The sequence below is a fragment of the Marmota monax genome, unplaced genomic scaffold (assembly GCF_021218885.2).
Source record: "Marmota monax isolate L192 unplaced genomic scaffold, Marmota_monax_Labrador192_F-V1.1 WCK01_AAM20220418_F8-fsc00127, whole genome shotgun sequence".
Taxonomy (NCBI): domain Eukaryota; kingdom Metazoa; phylum Chordata; class Mammalia; order Rodentia; family Sciuridae; genus Marmota; species Marmota monax.
Genome location: NW_026692894.1, coordinates 692,712 through 709,672, shown reverse-complemented (window position 1 = coordinate 709,672; position 16,961 = coordinate 692,712). Strand labels below are relative to the sequence as shown.

Genomic DNA, 16,961 nt, shown 5'->3' with positions numbered 1-16,961 from the left:
TTGTCTCCAAAGACAGAAGTTGCCTTATTTGGGTCTCTGAGATCTGAGATCTGACTTGGTTAGAGAAAATGGGCTTGACGTCCATGTAATTCAAGGAGCTATGCCTATGTCCATAGCTCAGGGTCAGCCCTCCTTCAAATTGAAGTCCTGGGACCTAGGAGACCAGGTAAATGCAATCTGCCTAATTCAGTCCCCAAGCTACAGAAGTCCTCCTAGAAATAGTATCTAGCACAGCCTCCTCCCTCATAGACCCCATGAAAGTTGCAAGGGCACATAGGTGTCTAGAAACTTCAGAAAATTCTGGCCAAGGTTGATTAAGAGCTGAGAGGACAGACATCTAGATCTGAGAATTGTGCCCCCCAGTCACACTGCCTATAGACATGCATCTGTGTCCTGGGGTCATGAGTAGCTTGGGGGTGGTAAAGTGGACCACAGAGCATCTCAGGTTGTTAGAGTAGGGACCCTTACCCGTCACCTATGCTCCATTACCACTGCCACCCCCTCTAGAGGGAAGCTGTAAAGTCACTCCAAGCTCTCAGGAAGACAGAGCCCATCTCCAAGCCTCAGCTCAGGACCCATTTCACTTAGAATCTCAGTGACCCACCAGGGAACCTCATGGCCCCTCCATATCTATCAGGGTGAGACCTGTCCTGATTCCCACTCTGCCATTCCCTGAGACCCACGACTACTTCCAGGACACAAGAAAACTCCCAAAACAACAGGCTGGCATATATGGGATACTGTTTATTATTAGGGAAGGTCCACAAAAAATGGCACATTGCAGAGAGGAAGGACAGAGGGCCCCAGGCAAGGTGGGGCCAGGAGGAGGACGGGAGCCCAGGTGTCCAGGAGGAAAGTCTAGGCGGCAGTGGCAAAGCCCACCCTGTTGTTGGCCATGTCAAAGACGGAATAGTAGGACCTGAGGAAGACGTCCCCAAGAATCCAAAAGGGCTGGCCATTTCCTGAGGACACGTAGGTGGCTTCCAGTCCAACCAAGCAATAGCCATTCTCCTGCTCAACAGAGAAAGGCAGCACTCATTCATTTGGTCACACATGGCCTGGCCACTGCTAGCCTGAGCCTGGTCAAGGGCACACATTTGGAGATGAGCAGGTCAAGGACTGGCCCTGAAGGCTCATAGACAAGATGATGTTTCACAAGAGGGGCTGGTGGGAGGGATTTCCCAGTGGTAAACACAGGTTGCAGTGGCCTGTGCAGGGTCACTTATCCCCATGCTGGGTATCTTTTCTTGCTAAAGCTCCCTTCTGTTCCTCATTGGCAAAAGCAGAATGGTGGTTCAGCTTAGAGTAAAGCTAGCTTGCATTCAGACTTTGCCTTCACCCTCATCATCTGTGCAGCTGGATCAGCTATTGAACCTCTCTGAACCCCCAGGTTTTCATTTGTAAAACAGAAAGAGAATCTCCCCATCAAATGCTGTGACAATTCCCTTCACCTAAAGGGAAGCCTAGGCACCAGCGTTCACACAGGGGCTAGCCCTAGACAGAGTCCCTCTCCACTGATTAAGAGACTGATTGATCATGGGTGACACTCTTCTGGTGGGGATAATCCCAGGTGGCATGAGTTGGGAAATGGCACAGGGCCAGGTGGAGCTTCTCTGGCTGCACCTGCTCCTCCACCCCAGTGGCTCAGCCTCAGGGACCAGGACTTACATTGAGGATGTAGGCAGAGGGCGGCAGAGGGAACTGCACCCCGTTGATGACGAAGGTAAAGGTGGGCAGGTTCTGGACATCATTACAGTTCACGAAAAACTGCAGAGAAACAGGTTCTTCCAGGTCCCCTCATTCCCCACCCAAGAGCATCTGCTAGCCATCTGCTAAGCACTCCGAGGCCACTCAAGCCCCAGGCCAGCTATTTGAGGAGAGAGATAAGTTCAGGACAAATACTATGTGGATAACACCTGGATCTCACATATGCAGTTAGAGCGGGTGACAACTGGGGAGATCTGAGAATGTGCCCCAACAAAGATGCTCCTCCTGCCTGAATGGCCCCTCTGAGAGGTTGAATCACTGCCCTTTCCCTGCAGGTGTCCTTTGAAATCACACAGCCATGAGAAAAAAGTGGACAGGGCTCCCTCCCCTTATGGGGAAGGCTAATTAGGTGACCATTTCATTTGCCAGGACACATGGGAGCGAGGGGGCATAGCTGTGTGGAGGAGAGGGAGGAGTGGATTGAGAGTTGTCCCTTGTTACTCACTTGCTTGACCCCAAGTTTCACTCACAGGGACCCACGTTGCTGAAACAACAAACACTAATGGGCTGACCTCTCCTGGCCAGGGGACATCCATGCCACACCCACCTGTCCATACTCATCCTCCTGGGCCCCTATAGCTTGCAGAAGGGAGCTCAGGTACTGCTGGGGCACGGTGAGCAGAGAGGTTCCTGTGTCCACCATGGCCTGGCAGCCCTGGGAGCACCAGCCAGAAGCCTCTTCCCCAACATAGAACCTGGGTGGCAAGAAGAGGGCAGCCTCAGCCCGACCAGGACAGGGCAGCCAGGGGGGACCTTCCCGGCACTGGGGAGCAAGCACACCCGATGGAGATAAAGGCCCCACAACAGCCATTGTAGCTTGTCCCCTGCATCACATTCCTTGTGAGTCTGTGCAGGGTCACCTAAAGGACCCGAGGATATATTCTAAAAATTTCAAGGAAGTTTTGAGAAGCGCTGAAATCCAGGGTTATCGTGTTTGTTATAAGAACAAGAAACACAATAGTAGTCCCACACACCTCAGGTTCCAAACTGTGGTGTCCTGTGTGATTGGACAGGAGCTTCTCCAGTACTTGGAATTCCAGATGTGCCCCCCTTACCCCTTTCTCCAGACCTAGGGATGATGCCCCTGTGGAGGCCAGCTGAGGCTCTGGGGAGGGCAGGTCTCAGGAGTCCTCTGTGCCCCCACCTCAGTGGAGCCTGGATGTGCATGAGCCACAGGTGCCCAGAAGCCAGCTCCAAGGAACGTGTGTCCCAAAGGGACCCCCACCCCAGACTCACTCCTCAATGCCGATCTGCCAGTAGAGCTCCTGGGTGACAGGGGCCCAGGAGATCTGCCCTGTGTACAGGCTCTCGTCCACACCTCCAAAGATGACCGCTCCTCCGTCCTCAGATCCCCCTTGGCTGCAGGACACACAGAGGAGGGGAAGTGAAGGAGAGGTTAAGGAAGGAGACGCATATATGGAGAAGTCACCTTCACAGGGAAAGAGCATATTCCCTTGTTTCCAAAGGGTTTTTCTGAAGACAGGGCCATGTACTCTCAGGCTTCTGAATGGCCCTGCCCCACAGTGCTCTATGTCTGGCAGCTGCTCCTCTGTAGACCATACCCACACTACCATCTTCTGCCTTTAATTTCATGCCACTGCTCGACCCTGTCACCAGGAGACTCACAGATACCCAACTTTTTCTTTTCCTTTGCAAGTGTACATGGGGAGGTCTTTGGTGAAGGGGAGGGAAAAACAGGCCATGTTTCTTCCAGAAGATTCCCCTTAGTGGTAGCAGAGTGCATCGTTCCTGGAGTTTCATGTGGAGGTGTAAAGAGGCAAAATGAGTCCCCAATATTAGTGACAGGGTCAATGTGTTGAAAGCAGGATAAGGAGACCAAGCCACAGCAATAAGATGGAACTGACTCTAGAGTAGAGAGGAAGAAAGGAGAGAGGAAGAAAGCTGGTCAGCAAGAGAGAAAAGCCAGGCCCAGGCCCCTCCTGACCTGGCCTGCTGTGGGGGCTGGGAGGACAGTGGGTGAGGAGTCAGTCGAGGGCCTAGACCAGGAGACTCCAAGACCTAGAAGGACACAAGCAGGACATGAGGCAGCAGGTCACTGTACAGAGAGGCCTTGGGGAGAAGCACAGGTGAGGCAGTGGGCTCTCGGGGCCCAGAGCAGGAGGCAGGCCCAAGACATGGGGAATTAGAGCAGCGACACCCTGGAGAAGTTTAGACTGAAGAAGCAGAGACCATCCTGCCTAGGAAGGCAAAGGGTCGTGAGAGTCGACTGGGGCATGGGCAGGGGACCAGGAGAGTCAGAGCCCAGGAGCTGAGGCTCTGAACAATTGTGGCCCAGCCACCCCCTGCTGGGAGGTCTCCACACCCCAAGGGATCAGGGCTTGGTACAGGGCAGGACTTAGGGACCCGCAGGGCAGTCTCTCACTTGCTGAGGTAGACGCTGAACATGGGGCTGGACAGGGCGTCCACCCGCAGCATGCCCTGCAGGGCTGTGGTGGCCCCTCCCGCGGACAGGGCAGGGTAGGCCAGGCCCATGATGCCATCGAACTGCGCATAGACAAAATTGGTACCCGGCTCCTGCTCACTCAGGCCGAACTCCTGGTTGGGGACCTGGATGCTCTCGACCTGTGGGGGGAAGACACATTGGAGTGGAGGTGACACTTCTGACTGCATCTATGTCCTCCTGCCCCTTGCCACCAGAGACCCTCCATGGTCTTTCTTCCTCCTTCCTCCTCTGGCCCATCTGCCCACTTCTCCACAGGCATCCCAACTGTCACTTCTCTTCCAAGGGCCTCCTTCACTGTAGCCTCCCATCCCCACACCTCTGCTCCCCAGTTCTGAGCTCCTGAAAAAAGGCACTCTCTGACTGGTCACTCTGGTGCCCCATCCCTGGACAGAACAAATACATTTAGGTCCCCACCCTCTCACATCTCTACCCTCTGCACTCCAGGTTTTAAGCTCCTGAATGAAAATTATCAGTGTCTGACTGGTCATTATGGTGCCCCATGCCAGGCACAGAAGGGACCTAAGTGAATGAACAAGTGACATCTAGATCCCCACCCTCTCACACCCCCTCATCCAGGGTGGGGGTGGCAGCTGGAGCACTCACAGTCAGGGTGTCATAGCCGAAGAAGCCAGTGAGGCTGCCACTGCCATACTGCATGGAGAAGGTCTGCCCATTGGTGGAGAAGGTGGAGGACTTGCTGGGGTTGAAGCGAGGGTGTGTGGCTGCAGGAGGGAGGCATGGAGGACAGGGGTGAGCAGAGGGCTGCCTGGCTCTCAGGCTCATGGGCTGCACTCCTGCCTGGCCCTCAGCCTAAGCTCTCAGACAGAGCCTTCAGCACCCCCACCTAGTCACCAAGGAGGGACTGACAGCCTTGGCCCCTGGATCCTCTTAGTTGGAAGGCATTGGCCTGAAAGCCCATGTTTCACAGGTAATTGGATGCCTGGATGATGACCTCCCTGTAAGCAGGTGCCCTAGACTCCACCTCTATCACTACCCCAGTAAAAACTGGCACAAAGCCTAGTGGGAAATGCTCATCCAATGAGGAGTGGGAGGGAGACCTAGAGAGAAATCCAACCTCGATTCACCCAGGAGCTGGGCATAGTGGGATATGGAGATGGCATGGGGTGTGCCCATGGTGGACAGAGATATCCGCAGTCCAACCGCAAGGTTTTGGAATGAATCAGGGCAGCATTAAAACTGAAGATCCTCTGTCTCCCTAAATGACTCCAGGACAGGGACCACATCCAGCATAGTTGTGGCCAGTCCCTGGAGACGCTCAGGGAGAAGCTAGTGGATAGGAGAGTGGAGGGCGAGGCACAGAGTGGACAGCGTCCTGAGGGGAGGAGCAGCACTGCCCGGTGAGCAGGAGAGGGTGGAGCGGAATGAACTGGAGGGGGTGAGGTGGACGGCAGAGATGAAGGGGTCCATCCTGACACGAGGCGAGGCAAGGGGCCACCCTGGAGCAGGGCCAGCCTCCTCCCTCTGGCTTCTTGATGCCCTGAGACCCTAAACAAGTCCCTAGTCCTCCTCAGGATTGAGCACCCTTCCCTGCCTGCATCCCTGGACATGCCAGTGCCCGGCCCTGCCCAGGGGCCCTCCCTGCCCAGCCCAGCACTCACTGCAGGCCTGGCTCTGGCAGTAGACGGAGGGCACCCACAGGTTGGAGGAGCCAGTGTCAAACAGGACCAGGAAGTTCTGGGGTGGAGTCCCGATGCTGATCTCACCAAAGTAGGCAGCCTGGGGAGCCATGGGGACAGCTGTGAGCATTAGGGGGACCCAGGGGCCAGGCTTCTCCATGGGCAGAGCAGGAAGGACAGCCCTGCCCTAAGTACCACCAGAAGCCAGGGTCCCAAACACACAGGTCTCAGTCCCAGCCTGCCCAGGGCAGCCACGTGGTATCTGTGGTTCAGCTGCCAGGTCAGCTGGGGCCCTCCCCATGCTCTGCCCAATGGGCCACTCACAGCAGGGTGGCCCAGGCTGGCAGGACTGGGAGAAGGGAGCAGCCTCAGGGTGGGAGCCCAGGGAGTCCCCAGCTTTGGCAGGGACAGGGACACCTAGAGACTAGGACTCACATCCATGTAGGTCATGGGCTCATAGAGCACGCTGAAGTCGCTGAAGCGGTACTTCTGAGCGAGGTCGTACTTGTGGGTCTTCAGGAAGTCCCCCAGCAAGCCCTTTTCCCTCATGGTCTGACGCATAGTCTTCATTTTCCTCAGGGGGACCCTAGGGGAGCCTGGGTGTCAGGGCAGGGCCCCCCTCCTGCCTCTACCTTCTCATTTCTTCCCTCCCTGATGTTCTCCCTTGCCTCCTTCCCTCTTCCTCTTCTTTCTTTCCTTCTCCACTTCTTTCAACCTCACTCAGCACTTCTCCAAGACTCAGGAAACAATGAACTTCCCTCATGTCTGCCCTCAGCCCCTCTCAGGGGTCCTGCTCCTGCCCTGGCCTCTGCTCTCAGAGACCCTGAAAATACTTCCCATGAAGGGGAGAGGGACTTGGGACGCTGGGACTTTACACCTTCCAGAGGATGTCTGCTGATATTTGTTCTTTTGTTGTTTAAGGGTCAGGTCTGGGATGTGACTCAGTGGGAGAACATTTGCTGAGCATGTGCCTGACCTGGGTGAAGTCACCAGAAACATGAAAATTTATAAAGTTCTCAGAGATGGCAAAGCTCATCCCAAAGAGCGTCCCTTCCTGTGGTGCATTCCAGCACCATGTATTGCCTATGAGACACACCATGGAGTAGGAGAGCAGCAATTGTCCCCTAATATGTTTAATCTGCTGCTGATTGAATGTGTGGCTATAACTGCACACAGGAAAGGCCCTCTGTGCTCTTCCCAGGTGGCACAGCAGGCAGGGTGGCAAGCAGGGAGTCCTGCTGTCCCCTGAGGCAGGTCACCTGCTCCATCCTGAATTTTCAACACAACATATTATAATGATTTACAGGTATTGGTGTTTTTGCTAAAGTGATTTTGGCTTCTTCCAGCAAATTTGGGCTCTCATGGAAGTTTTTGGCAGGATTATCTTTTTCTTCTCTAGAACGGACTGTTATCTTCTGAAGGAAAAAACTGTACCCATTTAGCAATGGCCAGCATGGGCATAGTTGCCCTACTCTCTGCTTCAGGACCATCTTCTCCCCACAGTCTGGGGAGGGAGGAGGCTTTTGCCTTGACTAGCAGCTCCTGAGGCCAGGCTCTGTCTGCTCCCAGCTGAGTCCTGCCCAGCTCCAGCAGGGGCAGCCTTCCCTGGCCCAACAGGGAATCCCGCTCAGACCCAGCTGCTGTCCCCTGACTAGCTGCTCCATACAGGGCTGCAGGCTTCCTGAGGTTCCCTGCACCCACAGCCAGGCCCACACTCACTTAACAGGTGTAGTTGACGCCTCCAAGACCAGGAGGCAGAACAAGGCCACCACCATCCACTTCATGATGCCGATTCCCAGCTGGTCACAGAGCAAGCGCCACTCTGAGATCCACAGTCGCACTGGAGTGAAGACTTCAGCACTCCCTCTTTATACCCCCTGGATGTGGCCGAGTCCCTCCCTCCGTGCCCTGGGCAAGCATGACCCCAACCAGGGTGTCCCTGTACACCATGTAGCCATTGTTACTGTGTTTTTCCCCTGGACCATGGCCACAGCTGACTTTTCAACTTGTTGACTTTTGAATCCAATAGCAGAGGCCAGGAGGTACGGGCGATAAGACCGAACAAAGCAGCCATAAGATGAAGGGGCAGAGTTGCTCCTCCTCCAGGAACCAGTGGTTGGTGTGGGCATTTTGGGGTGAGGGCCACAAAGAGGCAGAGACAGAGAGAGGGGCATAGGAACGTAGGCAGGTTTCTTGGCCAGCAAGTCTTGACATTGGGGATCACAGGATCTTTGTCATGGGCACTCTCCTGTGTGCTGTAGGCAGGTTCACACCATCCTGGTGGCTGCCCACCAGGTGCCAGGAGCAGTCCCTGAGCTGTAATAATCATAAATGTGTCTAGGGGTTGCCTAATGTCCCCTGGTAGGGATGACATCATTGAGAACTGTGTGCTTAAGTGATGCCCTTGGTGGTTTGACTCAAGTCCTGGCTCCCCGCACCCCAACACCTTGGGGATAGAATTCGGGTACGCGTGGGGATCCCAGGCCAGCGGGTAGCATGGTGATGAGGACATGTTGGTAAATAGGCAGTTCTGATGCTGAAGATGGTGCTGGAGGCCATTGGCAGAAGTCACTGACTGGGGTGTCTTCAGAGGCTTTCCAGATCCATCAGGGGATTCGGAGAAACCCTCATCCTAGTTCATCACACGCCCAGGTCACACTCACAGGATACTCCATCTGGGCATTGGCCATGCCTCGGGCAGCAGAGTGGAGGGAAGCCTGGAGCAGGGCATGAGCAAAGGGCTACCCATGTCCTTGTCCCCTTTTTCACTGTCTCTCCCCACTGCAACTCTTCCCTGACCTATTTCTCCTGAGAGGCCTCTGTGTCCACCATTTGCCTCCCTGGAGCCCTGGTCTGCCCTTTCTCTGGCCCCCAGTCTGGTTTATTCTGCTGGCCCGTCCTTCATCCATACCCACTCTTCCATGTTCTGTACTCCTCCTGCCTCCTTCCACCACCTGCTCTCTAGCTGTAAGCTTCCTACAAATTCTCCAGCTCCAAATCCTACAGCTGTCACTCAAAGGGAAGGCCTCTTCCTTGGCTTATTAAACAACACAAAAGCCCCTTTCAGAGGTTCTATAACGTGACAGTGGGAACTGGAAGTTACTCTAAAGATAAAGACAAGTGCATAGCATGCCCACATACTGTCCTAGGCCATCCTTCACCCATGCCAGAGAGCAATCCTGTCTCTCTTTCCTACAGTGTTCAGACCAAGCCTTAGAATCCTCCCGACTCTACTGTTCCCTGCAGCTCTCTCAATTCTTTATGAAATGACAATCCCCAAGTCCTTTTTAAGGACTAATTTTTTGAAATTCTACATACTTAATGTCACTTAAATTCTACACATATATAACTTTAAAAACCATCAAAACAGGGCTGGGTGTAGCTCCATGGTAGAGCACTCACCAAGCATGCTTGAGGCCACACCCCAAGCACCTCCCCCCCCCCCAAAAAAATAAAGTTTTTAAAATAGTAACGATTCTTCAAAGTGCAGCTGCCTGATCCTTCCTTCATTATCTTGCAGACCTTATTGTGCACACTTAGATTTGAACCTCACTGAGGTCAGTGTGTAAACACAACTCGCTCTGCTCTTATCACACAGGACTGCGGCATGTGCACCTTTCCATGCATTAAGATATGCCACTTCCTTATCACTTACACTTGCAGAGGTTACCTGGCGCTCTCTCCTGCTGGCCCTAGGCACTGGGTTGTTTCCAGTTCTCACTGCTGTCAGCAGCACCTGGGCTCACTCCTGACACTCATCAAAGGAGTGAAGTGCTGAGCTCCCCATGACAGGAGACATTCAAGCAGAGGCTGAAGGGGCACTTCGTAAGGAGTACTGGTAGAGGGCTCTTTTGCAGTAGGCATGAGTTTGGCCCTGGAACTCAGTTTCCCTGTGATTCTGACCCTGAGATTGTCCACTCAGCTCTGGGGACAATTACTCAATAACCTTAAGTCTTTCTCAGTTATCTATGTGCATGTTTAGTTAAGGTTTCAGCTATTTTCTTGGGCTTTTGGATTTTGCTTAAGTGTTGGTGTGTGTTTTATATTTTCACCATTACTTCAACCAAACCCACTGGGAACATACTGGACCTGATGTTTGTTTTTCTCAAGCTCAAGGGTATACACTGTTAAATGTTGACATAAGTCTAGAGTCACAGAGAGTTCTGAACAAGAGGAGTGGTCCCTCCTAATTTTCATGCAGGACCCCCTAATGTTAACTCACACAAAAAAGCATCCTACCCTGGTCACATCAGGAATTTACCCTGATGTAATGCTATCAAGGACTCTACAGACCTCATCTAAATGTCACCATTTGTGCCACAAATGCCCTTTTTCTGGTCTAGGATCCCGTCTAGGTTCCCACATTGCTCTTGGTGATCATTTCATTCTCCTTCCATCTGTGCCAGCTCCTTGGTTTTCTGTCTGTTGTGACCTTGTGACTTTTGTTGTCCTGACCAGTCCCTTTGTAGACTGCCCCTGGCTGTAGGTGATGCTGGTGTTTTCTCATGGTGAGGTTCTGGGGCATGTTTGGACAATGCTGCAGAGGGGATGAGCCCTCTGTGGGCACCCTGTCAGGGTGGCGTGATGTCCAGGTGTCCTGTTCCTGCTCACTTAGACTCTGTCCCTTGTTAAGGTGGGATCTGGCAGGTTTCTCGCCTGCCAACTTACTGTTGTGCTTAGTAATTAGTAAGAGTCTTCTGGGGAGATGAATGGAGACTGTGCTGACCTCCTGCTTCTCCTCATTCTTCTGTCCACTGATTTTTTTTTTTTGCACTGGGCATTGAACTCAGGGGCACTTGACCACTGAGCCACATCCCCCAGCCCTATTTGGTATTTTATTCAGAGACAGGGTCTCACTGAGTTGCCTAGCACCTTGCATTGCTGAGGCTGGCTTTGAACTCGCGATCCTCTTGCCTCAATCTACCAAGCCATTGAGATTACAGGTGTATGCCACCATACCCAGCTCTGCACACTGATTTTTAGAAACATTTCTTTGGTGCATTATATGTAACAGTATGATTCATTCTACATATTCATACATGCATATAATATAATCTGCTCCATTTTGGTTTCCAGTACTTCCCCTTTCCCTGTCCTCTTCCCTCCCCTGATTTCCTACATTTTAATCTACTGGTCTTCCTTCTATTAATTTGTTGGGTTTTTAAAATTTGTGCATTATAGATATACATAAAGTGGAATTCATTGTGATATATTCATACATGCACATAGCATAGTTTGGCCAGTTTTATTCTGTAGTCCTCACCTTTCCCTCTCTCTCCCCCCAATTCCTTTCCTCTACTATTATCCCTTCTATTTTCAAGGGATCCCCTCACCCAATTTTTTTCTATCATTATTTCTCTCTAACACTGCATATGAGATAAAACTTTCAACCCTTGACTTTCTGAGTCTGGCTTATGTGACTTAGCGTGATATTCTCCAGTTTCATCCATCTACCAGAGCATGACATAATTTCATTCTTCTTTATGGCTGAGTAAAACTTCCTTGTATGTGTGAGTGTGTATATACACACACACACACACACACACACTACATTTTCTTTATCCATTTATCTGTTGATAGGCACCTGAGATGATTCCACTACCTGGTTATCATAAATTGTGTTGCTATAAATATTGGTATGCAGGTGTTAGTAAATAGTATGCTGACTCTAGTTTTTTGCGATAAATACCAACAAGTCAGATTTATCTGGTTTCATTCCTAGTCTCTTGAGGAATCTCCATACCCCTTTCCAAAGTACTAATTTGTACTAATTTGCAGTCCCACCAACAAAGCATGAGTGTACCTTTTTTTTTTAAAATCATTTCTTCTGCACTTATTAATTAGATTTCTCCCGTAAGGAAAAACTAAACCAGAGGTTTTAGAATGGGCTCCTCCCCACTCCCTGCCAAAATATCCCATCCCTGAGGGTGTGCTGGGCAGGGTGCTCTGTACTTGCTGAATCACAAAACCCTCCTGACAATTCCACAGATAGTTTAACTTATCTCCTTCTATAGAGGAGTTCATTTTAACTGTACCTCAAATATCCAGAAATAAATCCCTGTGTTTATAATACATAAATAGAAAGACTGGTTGCTTTTCCTCTGGACTGTTGATTAACCTAGCCTTGCTTGCAGGCAGTTGCTTGCATGTCTAGCCTTGGTAGGAAGAGGGTGCAGTGGGTGGATGAAGGGACAAGAAGCAAAGCAACTCAGCTGCAGGAAGGGGAGGGTGGGGGTGGAGCCTCAGGATCAGCTAGTGTCTGGTGTACCCCCCTAGCCCATTTCTCTGTTTCTAGATGCCATTTACCCCCACTGTGTGTGTATGTGTGTGTGTGTGTGTGTGTGTGTAGGCTGGCGTTCCCCATGGAACTGACCAATAGCATCTTAGTTTTCTGTTTTCATTCATTTCCTAAGGAATTTCTCTGAGTTTGGCAGTTCCAGTGACTTGGAAGGAGGCAAGGAGGATTGCAAACTGCAAATTCAAGGTCAACCTGGCAACTTAGGGACACCCTGTTCCAAAATAAAAAGTGCTGGGGGTGTAGCTCAGTGCTAGAGCATCTTGGATTAAATCCTCAGTACCACAAAAAAAGAAAGAAAGAAAGAGGAGGAAGAGAAGGAAGGAAGGAGGGAGGGAAGGAAGGAAAGAAAGAAGGAAAGGAAGGAGGGAGGGAGGGAAGGATAAATGGAGGTAAAGAAGAGGGAAAAAACAGTTGTCAGACAGATTCATCTTGCAGGCACCCAGGCCTGGCCCATCAGACATGGGCAGCAGGTACGATCATGCGAGAACTCGGAGGCTCCCTCAGGGAGCATTTTGAAGGGTATGGACAAAAGTACTCAAATAAATATGCCCCCAGAAGAATGAAGGGTGTTCCTGGACAGTGTCAGAGATGTCCACACAGATTGATTTCTGATGACACATGGAGCCTACTTCTCTTTGCTGAGCCCTCTCAGCACATATGGAAGGACAAAAGTATGACATGGGACAAACTTGACTTAGAAGACCCATCTCCACCACTTAAGGCTTCTTTGACCTTGATATTCCCCTTGCCCTTTTCCACCCTGTGTGTGCTTGTGTGTCAAAAGGGATAACCGTCTGTGCCTGCAGCACTGCTGTCCAACCCAGTGAGGCCCTGCCCACGGCCGTGCCTGTCCGCAGCCCTGGCTGTCAGCTGAGTCTGGGTCTTCAGATTGGGCAGGGGCTGGGGCAGGGGAGGCAAAGGCTAAAGGACCTTAGGTGAGCACTGACAGCATTCTGGTTTTGATTCAATGACCGGTGATCTGGCTCATGAGAAGCCAGTGTGCTGGACTACTGATAAATCATCTTTATGAGTATTAAACTTCATTAAAAAGTTTTAAAAATGACATTTTACAAGAATAAGAAGGGCGAGGAGAAAGATAAGGAATAGGGAGAGAAGAAACACCTGTCCTCAGAGACTCCTAAAGGCAAAGAAGGAAGCCACCCCTGCTCTTGGGGCTCTGCACATTCACCATGATGATACTACCCGTCATGGCAGAGGAAACTCAGTGAAATAAAGACAAAACCTTTTTTTCTTCAAATAGCCACACATTTATTACAATACATTTTAGCACAAGTATATAACAACACACCTTGATTTCATGGATGCAGTGGGCTAGAATGAGGCCAGAGAAGGGCTTCTCCCAGAGGAATTGCACCCACATACTACCTTCTGGAAGCAGGTCTTCTCAGCTGGCCACCATAGGACAGGGAAAGCCACAGTCCCCAAGGGCCCAGGAGCCTCCAGGCCTTAGACGGCTCCTCCTGCCTTCTCCCTGGTGCTGGACCCCTGGCAGACTCTTACCTTGCCAGGGGCAGTCTCCTAGTCCAGCCAGGCACACTCACCTGTTGTCCTGCCAGTACACTGCCCAGGGGTGGCCCTCTCTACCTCACAGTCTTGGCAAGTCAGTTCTCACGCCACGAGGAGCACTCTGCGTCTGAGGCTCTGTCCACACATCTGATCCAGTCAGTAGCTCTGGACTTCCTCCCTAGCCACTATCCCTCACTTCCAGGGACAGTACTGTGCTCAACATGCTCTCTCCCACATTAGGGGACTTTAGTGGCCACACACAGTGCAAAGAGCAGGAGGTTGGTGTTTGAATAACTTCACTTTGGGACCCCTTGACCTATATCAAGTGGACATTTACATGAAACTGATCTGACTTAGTCAACTACCTGTTTTGTCCCCAAAGCCAGAGCCTACTAAATGTCAATTATTTGAGGTCTCCCAGTTCTCTGCCCTGATCAGCCAGATTTGGCTGCAATGAACACAGAACATGGACTCCCAGCTTCTGTGACCTGCAGAGGGTCAGGCTGGCTCCCAACAGGGAGAGAGGCAGAGCCAGAAAACCAGGCAGTGGCCAGGTCCACCCTGTTGAGGCCTAGATCCTGGATGCAATTATAGACCCTCAGGAAGGCGTCACCAAGAAGCCGAATGGGCCAGCCACTCTCCAAGGGCAGGTATGTGTACTAGAAGCCACAAGGCAGCTGGCTACCCACACTTACCTGGAGGCATGGAGCAGATGAATCTCACTGTGTTAAGGAAAGAACCTTAGCTCTGATGTCAGAGGAGCCTGGGCTCAAATCCCAGTCCACCTCTGACTGGTTGTGATAGTAAGCAAGTTCCTTGGCCTCTCTGAACTTCAGGAATTTTTATCAGTTGTGGGAGGGAGATAATGTGACCCGTTGCTAAGTTCTGAATGATGAATATGGGTCAGGTTGGTAAGACCATTTTGGCAGGTAGAACAGCACATATAAAGAGCCTGAGGTAGGAAGACTAAAAAGTGGGACCAGTGAAGCCGGAACACAGGACTGAGAGAGCCCTGCAGTGGCTGCGGAGCCTCCTCCCAGAGCTGAGGCCTTGAGGCCCAAGTGTGCCCGAAAGCATCCTGGCTAGTGAGCGAAGTGCTCAGAGAGCCCCACACTCCCACTTTGCACACACACTAACATGCACACACACAGGCACGTGCATGCAGGGGCACATGCTCACATGCAGCCTGTGTATGCGCAAGGGCTCCTACACTCCCCAGGGAGGCTCCTATGCGCAGGACACAGCCACACCTTCCTCTAAGCAAGATGGTGATGAGGAAGTCCTCCCTGTTGTCCTCATCCATCCCCATTTCTTCCTCCCCATTGGAGGAGATGAAAAGGCTTGCTCAAGTCTCTGGGATCCTTGCTCCCCTGGGCCGTCACAGAGTGGCAGCCCAGGACCGCCACTCACCTGCGTGACTGAGTGGGATCAGGGAGAGCAGCTATATGGTGACTGTATTTCCCAAGACAGGAATGAGGACAGTGGAACTTCAGCCCAAGATAAATGACATCAGGCTGGCCCATCATGGGTCACTTGTGGACCTGCTCAGCGTATGACCCAATGGGCAGTGGGGGCTGGGAATTTGCAGAGACTCCCTCCTGTTGTTGACCAGTCTTCCCCTTTAAGGCCCTGGGCCTGCCAGGAGGGTCCCAGAACCCGTGTTCCTACGCCCAGTGTGCCCATGAAACCATGCAAGGGCTAGGGCTTCATGGAGGCCCGCAGGAGGCAGTGTAAGCCAGAGAGGCCGTGAGAAGGAGTTATTTGGACTGAGCTGGGCGTGAGCCCAGACTGGGTCTCCTTGGATGGAGGAATGGGGTATGCTTGGGTAGCAAGGAGGTAAGAGTCCTGTGTCAGGCTCAGGCACATCAAAGACCCAAGAATCTAATCACGAGGGCCTGGATAAGGAGCAGGAATCAGGTCTGATCCAAAAGTTCCAAACCAAACACTGATAATGAGCTCAGGAGGCTCCAGGCTCAGCCTTCCCCTCTTCTACCCCAATGGCTGCTAATTCGACCTCAGCTGAATATGGCTACAGCCCAGGCCCAGGAGCCAGGGCAGCCCCACCCAGATCCCAGCCCTCCAGTTTGGGTTCTGAGAAGGTGTACCTGTGAGTGGCTGCCTTCTGCTAGGGCTCTTCCTGTGCTCAGGGATGCTCTTATGAGACACCTGGGACAAGATGGGGCCCAGGGGCCCAGGATAGGGAGAAGGGGGTGGTCAGCCTCCCAAGGGATGCCCTTGAAGGTCTGGTCAGCTACACTAACACTCCCTGACATCTGATATCTGGAGGGTCTGGCTCCACCTGCCTGTTGTACAGCGAGATTTCCTCCTTGAAGCTCCCCTTTTACAGAGTCTGAGGGTATTTGGAAAGTGGCCAAATGTGGTTCTGCTTCCTGCCAAGTCCAGGGAACTTCTGATATTTCACAGACTCCAAGCAGCTGAGGCTGTGATCCTGAGGGTCCATGAGGATTTCTGAGGGTCTTGTCTTTGTTTCTTTGCAGAATGTACCACCATGACCTAGTACCAGGCCCAAGGCTTCAATGGCTTGCTCTTCAGTGAGTCCATCTCTCACTCACCAGGCTCTCTGGGCTGACTTGTCCTTGGCCTACTCTGGACATTAATTTGCTCTCCTGTCCACAGCTTGACCTCATCTCTCAAAGCCAGAGGTGTATGATGGGGGCTCAGCATCTATGTCCCAGCAGACAACAGAGGCTAAATTGCGGGCACAATAGTGAGGTGAGGTCTCCACATGGCCTGGGCTGCTGTCCAGCGTGAGAGAACCCTTAGGGCCCTCAGCTCCAAGTCAGTGGCACGTGATGCCCCTGCTCTTTAGCCTCTGCCTCCAGGGATGGTTCACAGTGTCAAGGGGCCTCCAGCTTGAATCTGTCCCTCCTCCCCCCACGTTCCTTTCCCTTCCTGGTTCTTTCAGTTGTCAGACCCCAAATCTCAGAGCCCTCCTCAATCCCTCTGTTCCTTTTCTCATACCCTGGCCCTCCACAGCAAAGGAATGACATCCGTCGGTGTCATTGATGTCAAAGGAATGACATCAGTGGCCTTCTGAGTTGACCACCAGAATAGACCCAAAATCTGGGGAGCTGAAACAATAAGCATGTATTTTTCATAGTCCTGGAGGTTGGGAAGTCTGAGGTCCAGGGGCCATCCAACCTGGTGTCCCACTTCCTGGTTTGTCTTCTTCCATCCTCACATAGTGGACAGCAGAGTGCTAATCCCACCCAGGAGGGATCCTACTGATTCAGTGGGGTTTAGAATC

General features: G+C 51.9%; 1 protein-coding gene across 1 annotated transcript; it reads right to left on the bottom strand.

Moving 5' to 3' along the window:
- Positions 1–858: 858 nt before the first annotated feature.
- On the bottom strand, positions 859–7,652 carry Pgc (progastricsin). The gene is made up of 9 exons (XM_046450747.1): positions 7,588–7,652; positions 6,304–6,454; positions 5,851–5,968; positions 4,835–4,953; positions 4,151–4,350; positions 3,004–3,126; positions 2,315–2,462; positions 1,669–1,767; positions 859–1,011 (listed from the first exon to the last, which is right to left on the bottom strand). The coding sequence occupies exons 1-9, from the start codon at positions 7,650–7,652 to the stop codon at positions 859–861; spliced, it is 1,176 nt and encodes a 391-aa protein (XP_046306703.1).
- Positions 7,653–16,961: the final 9,309 nt, after the last annotated feature.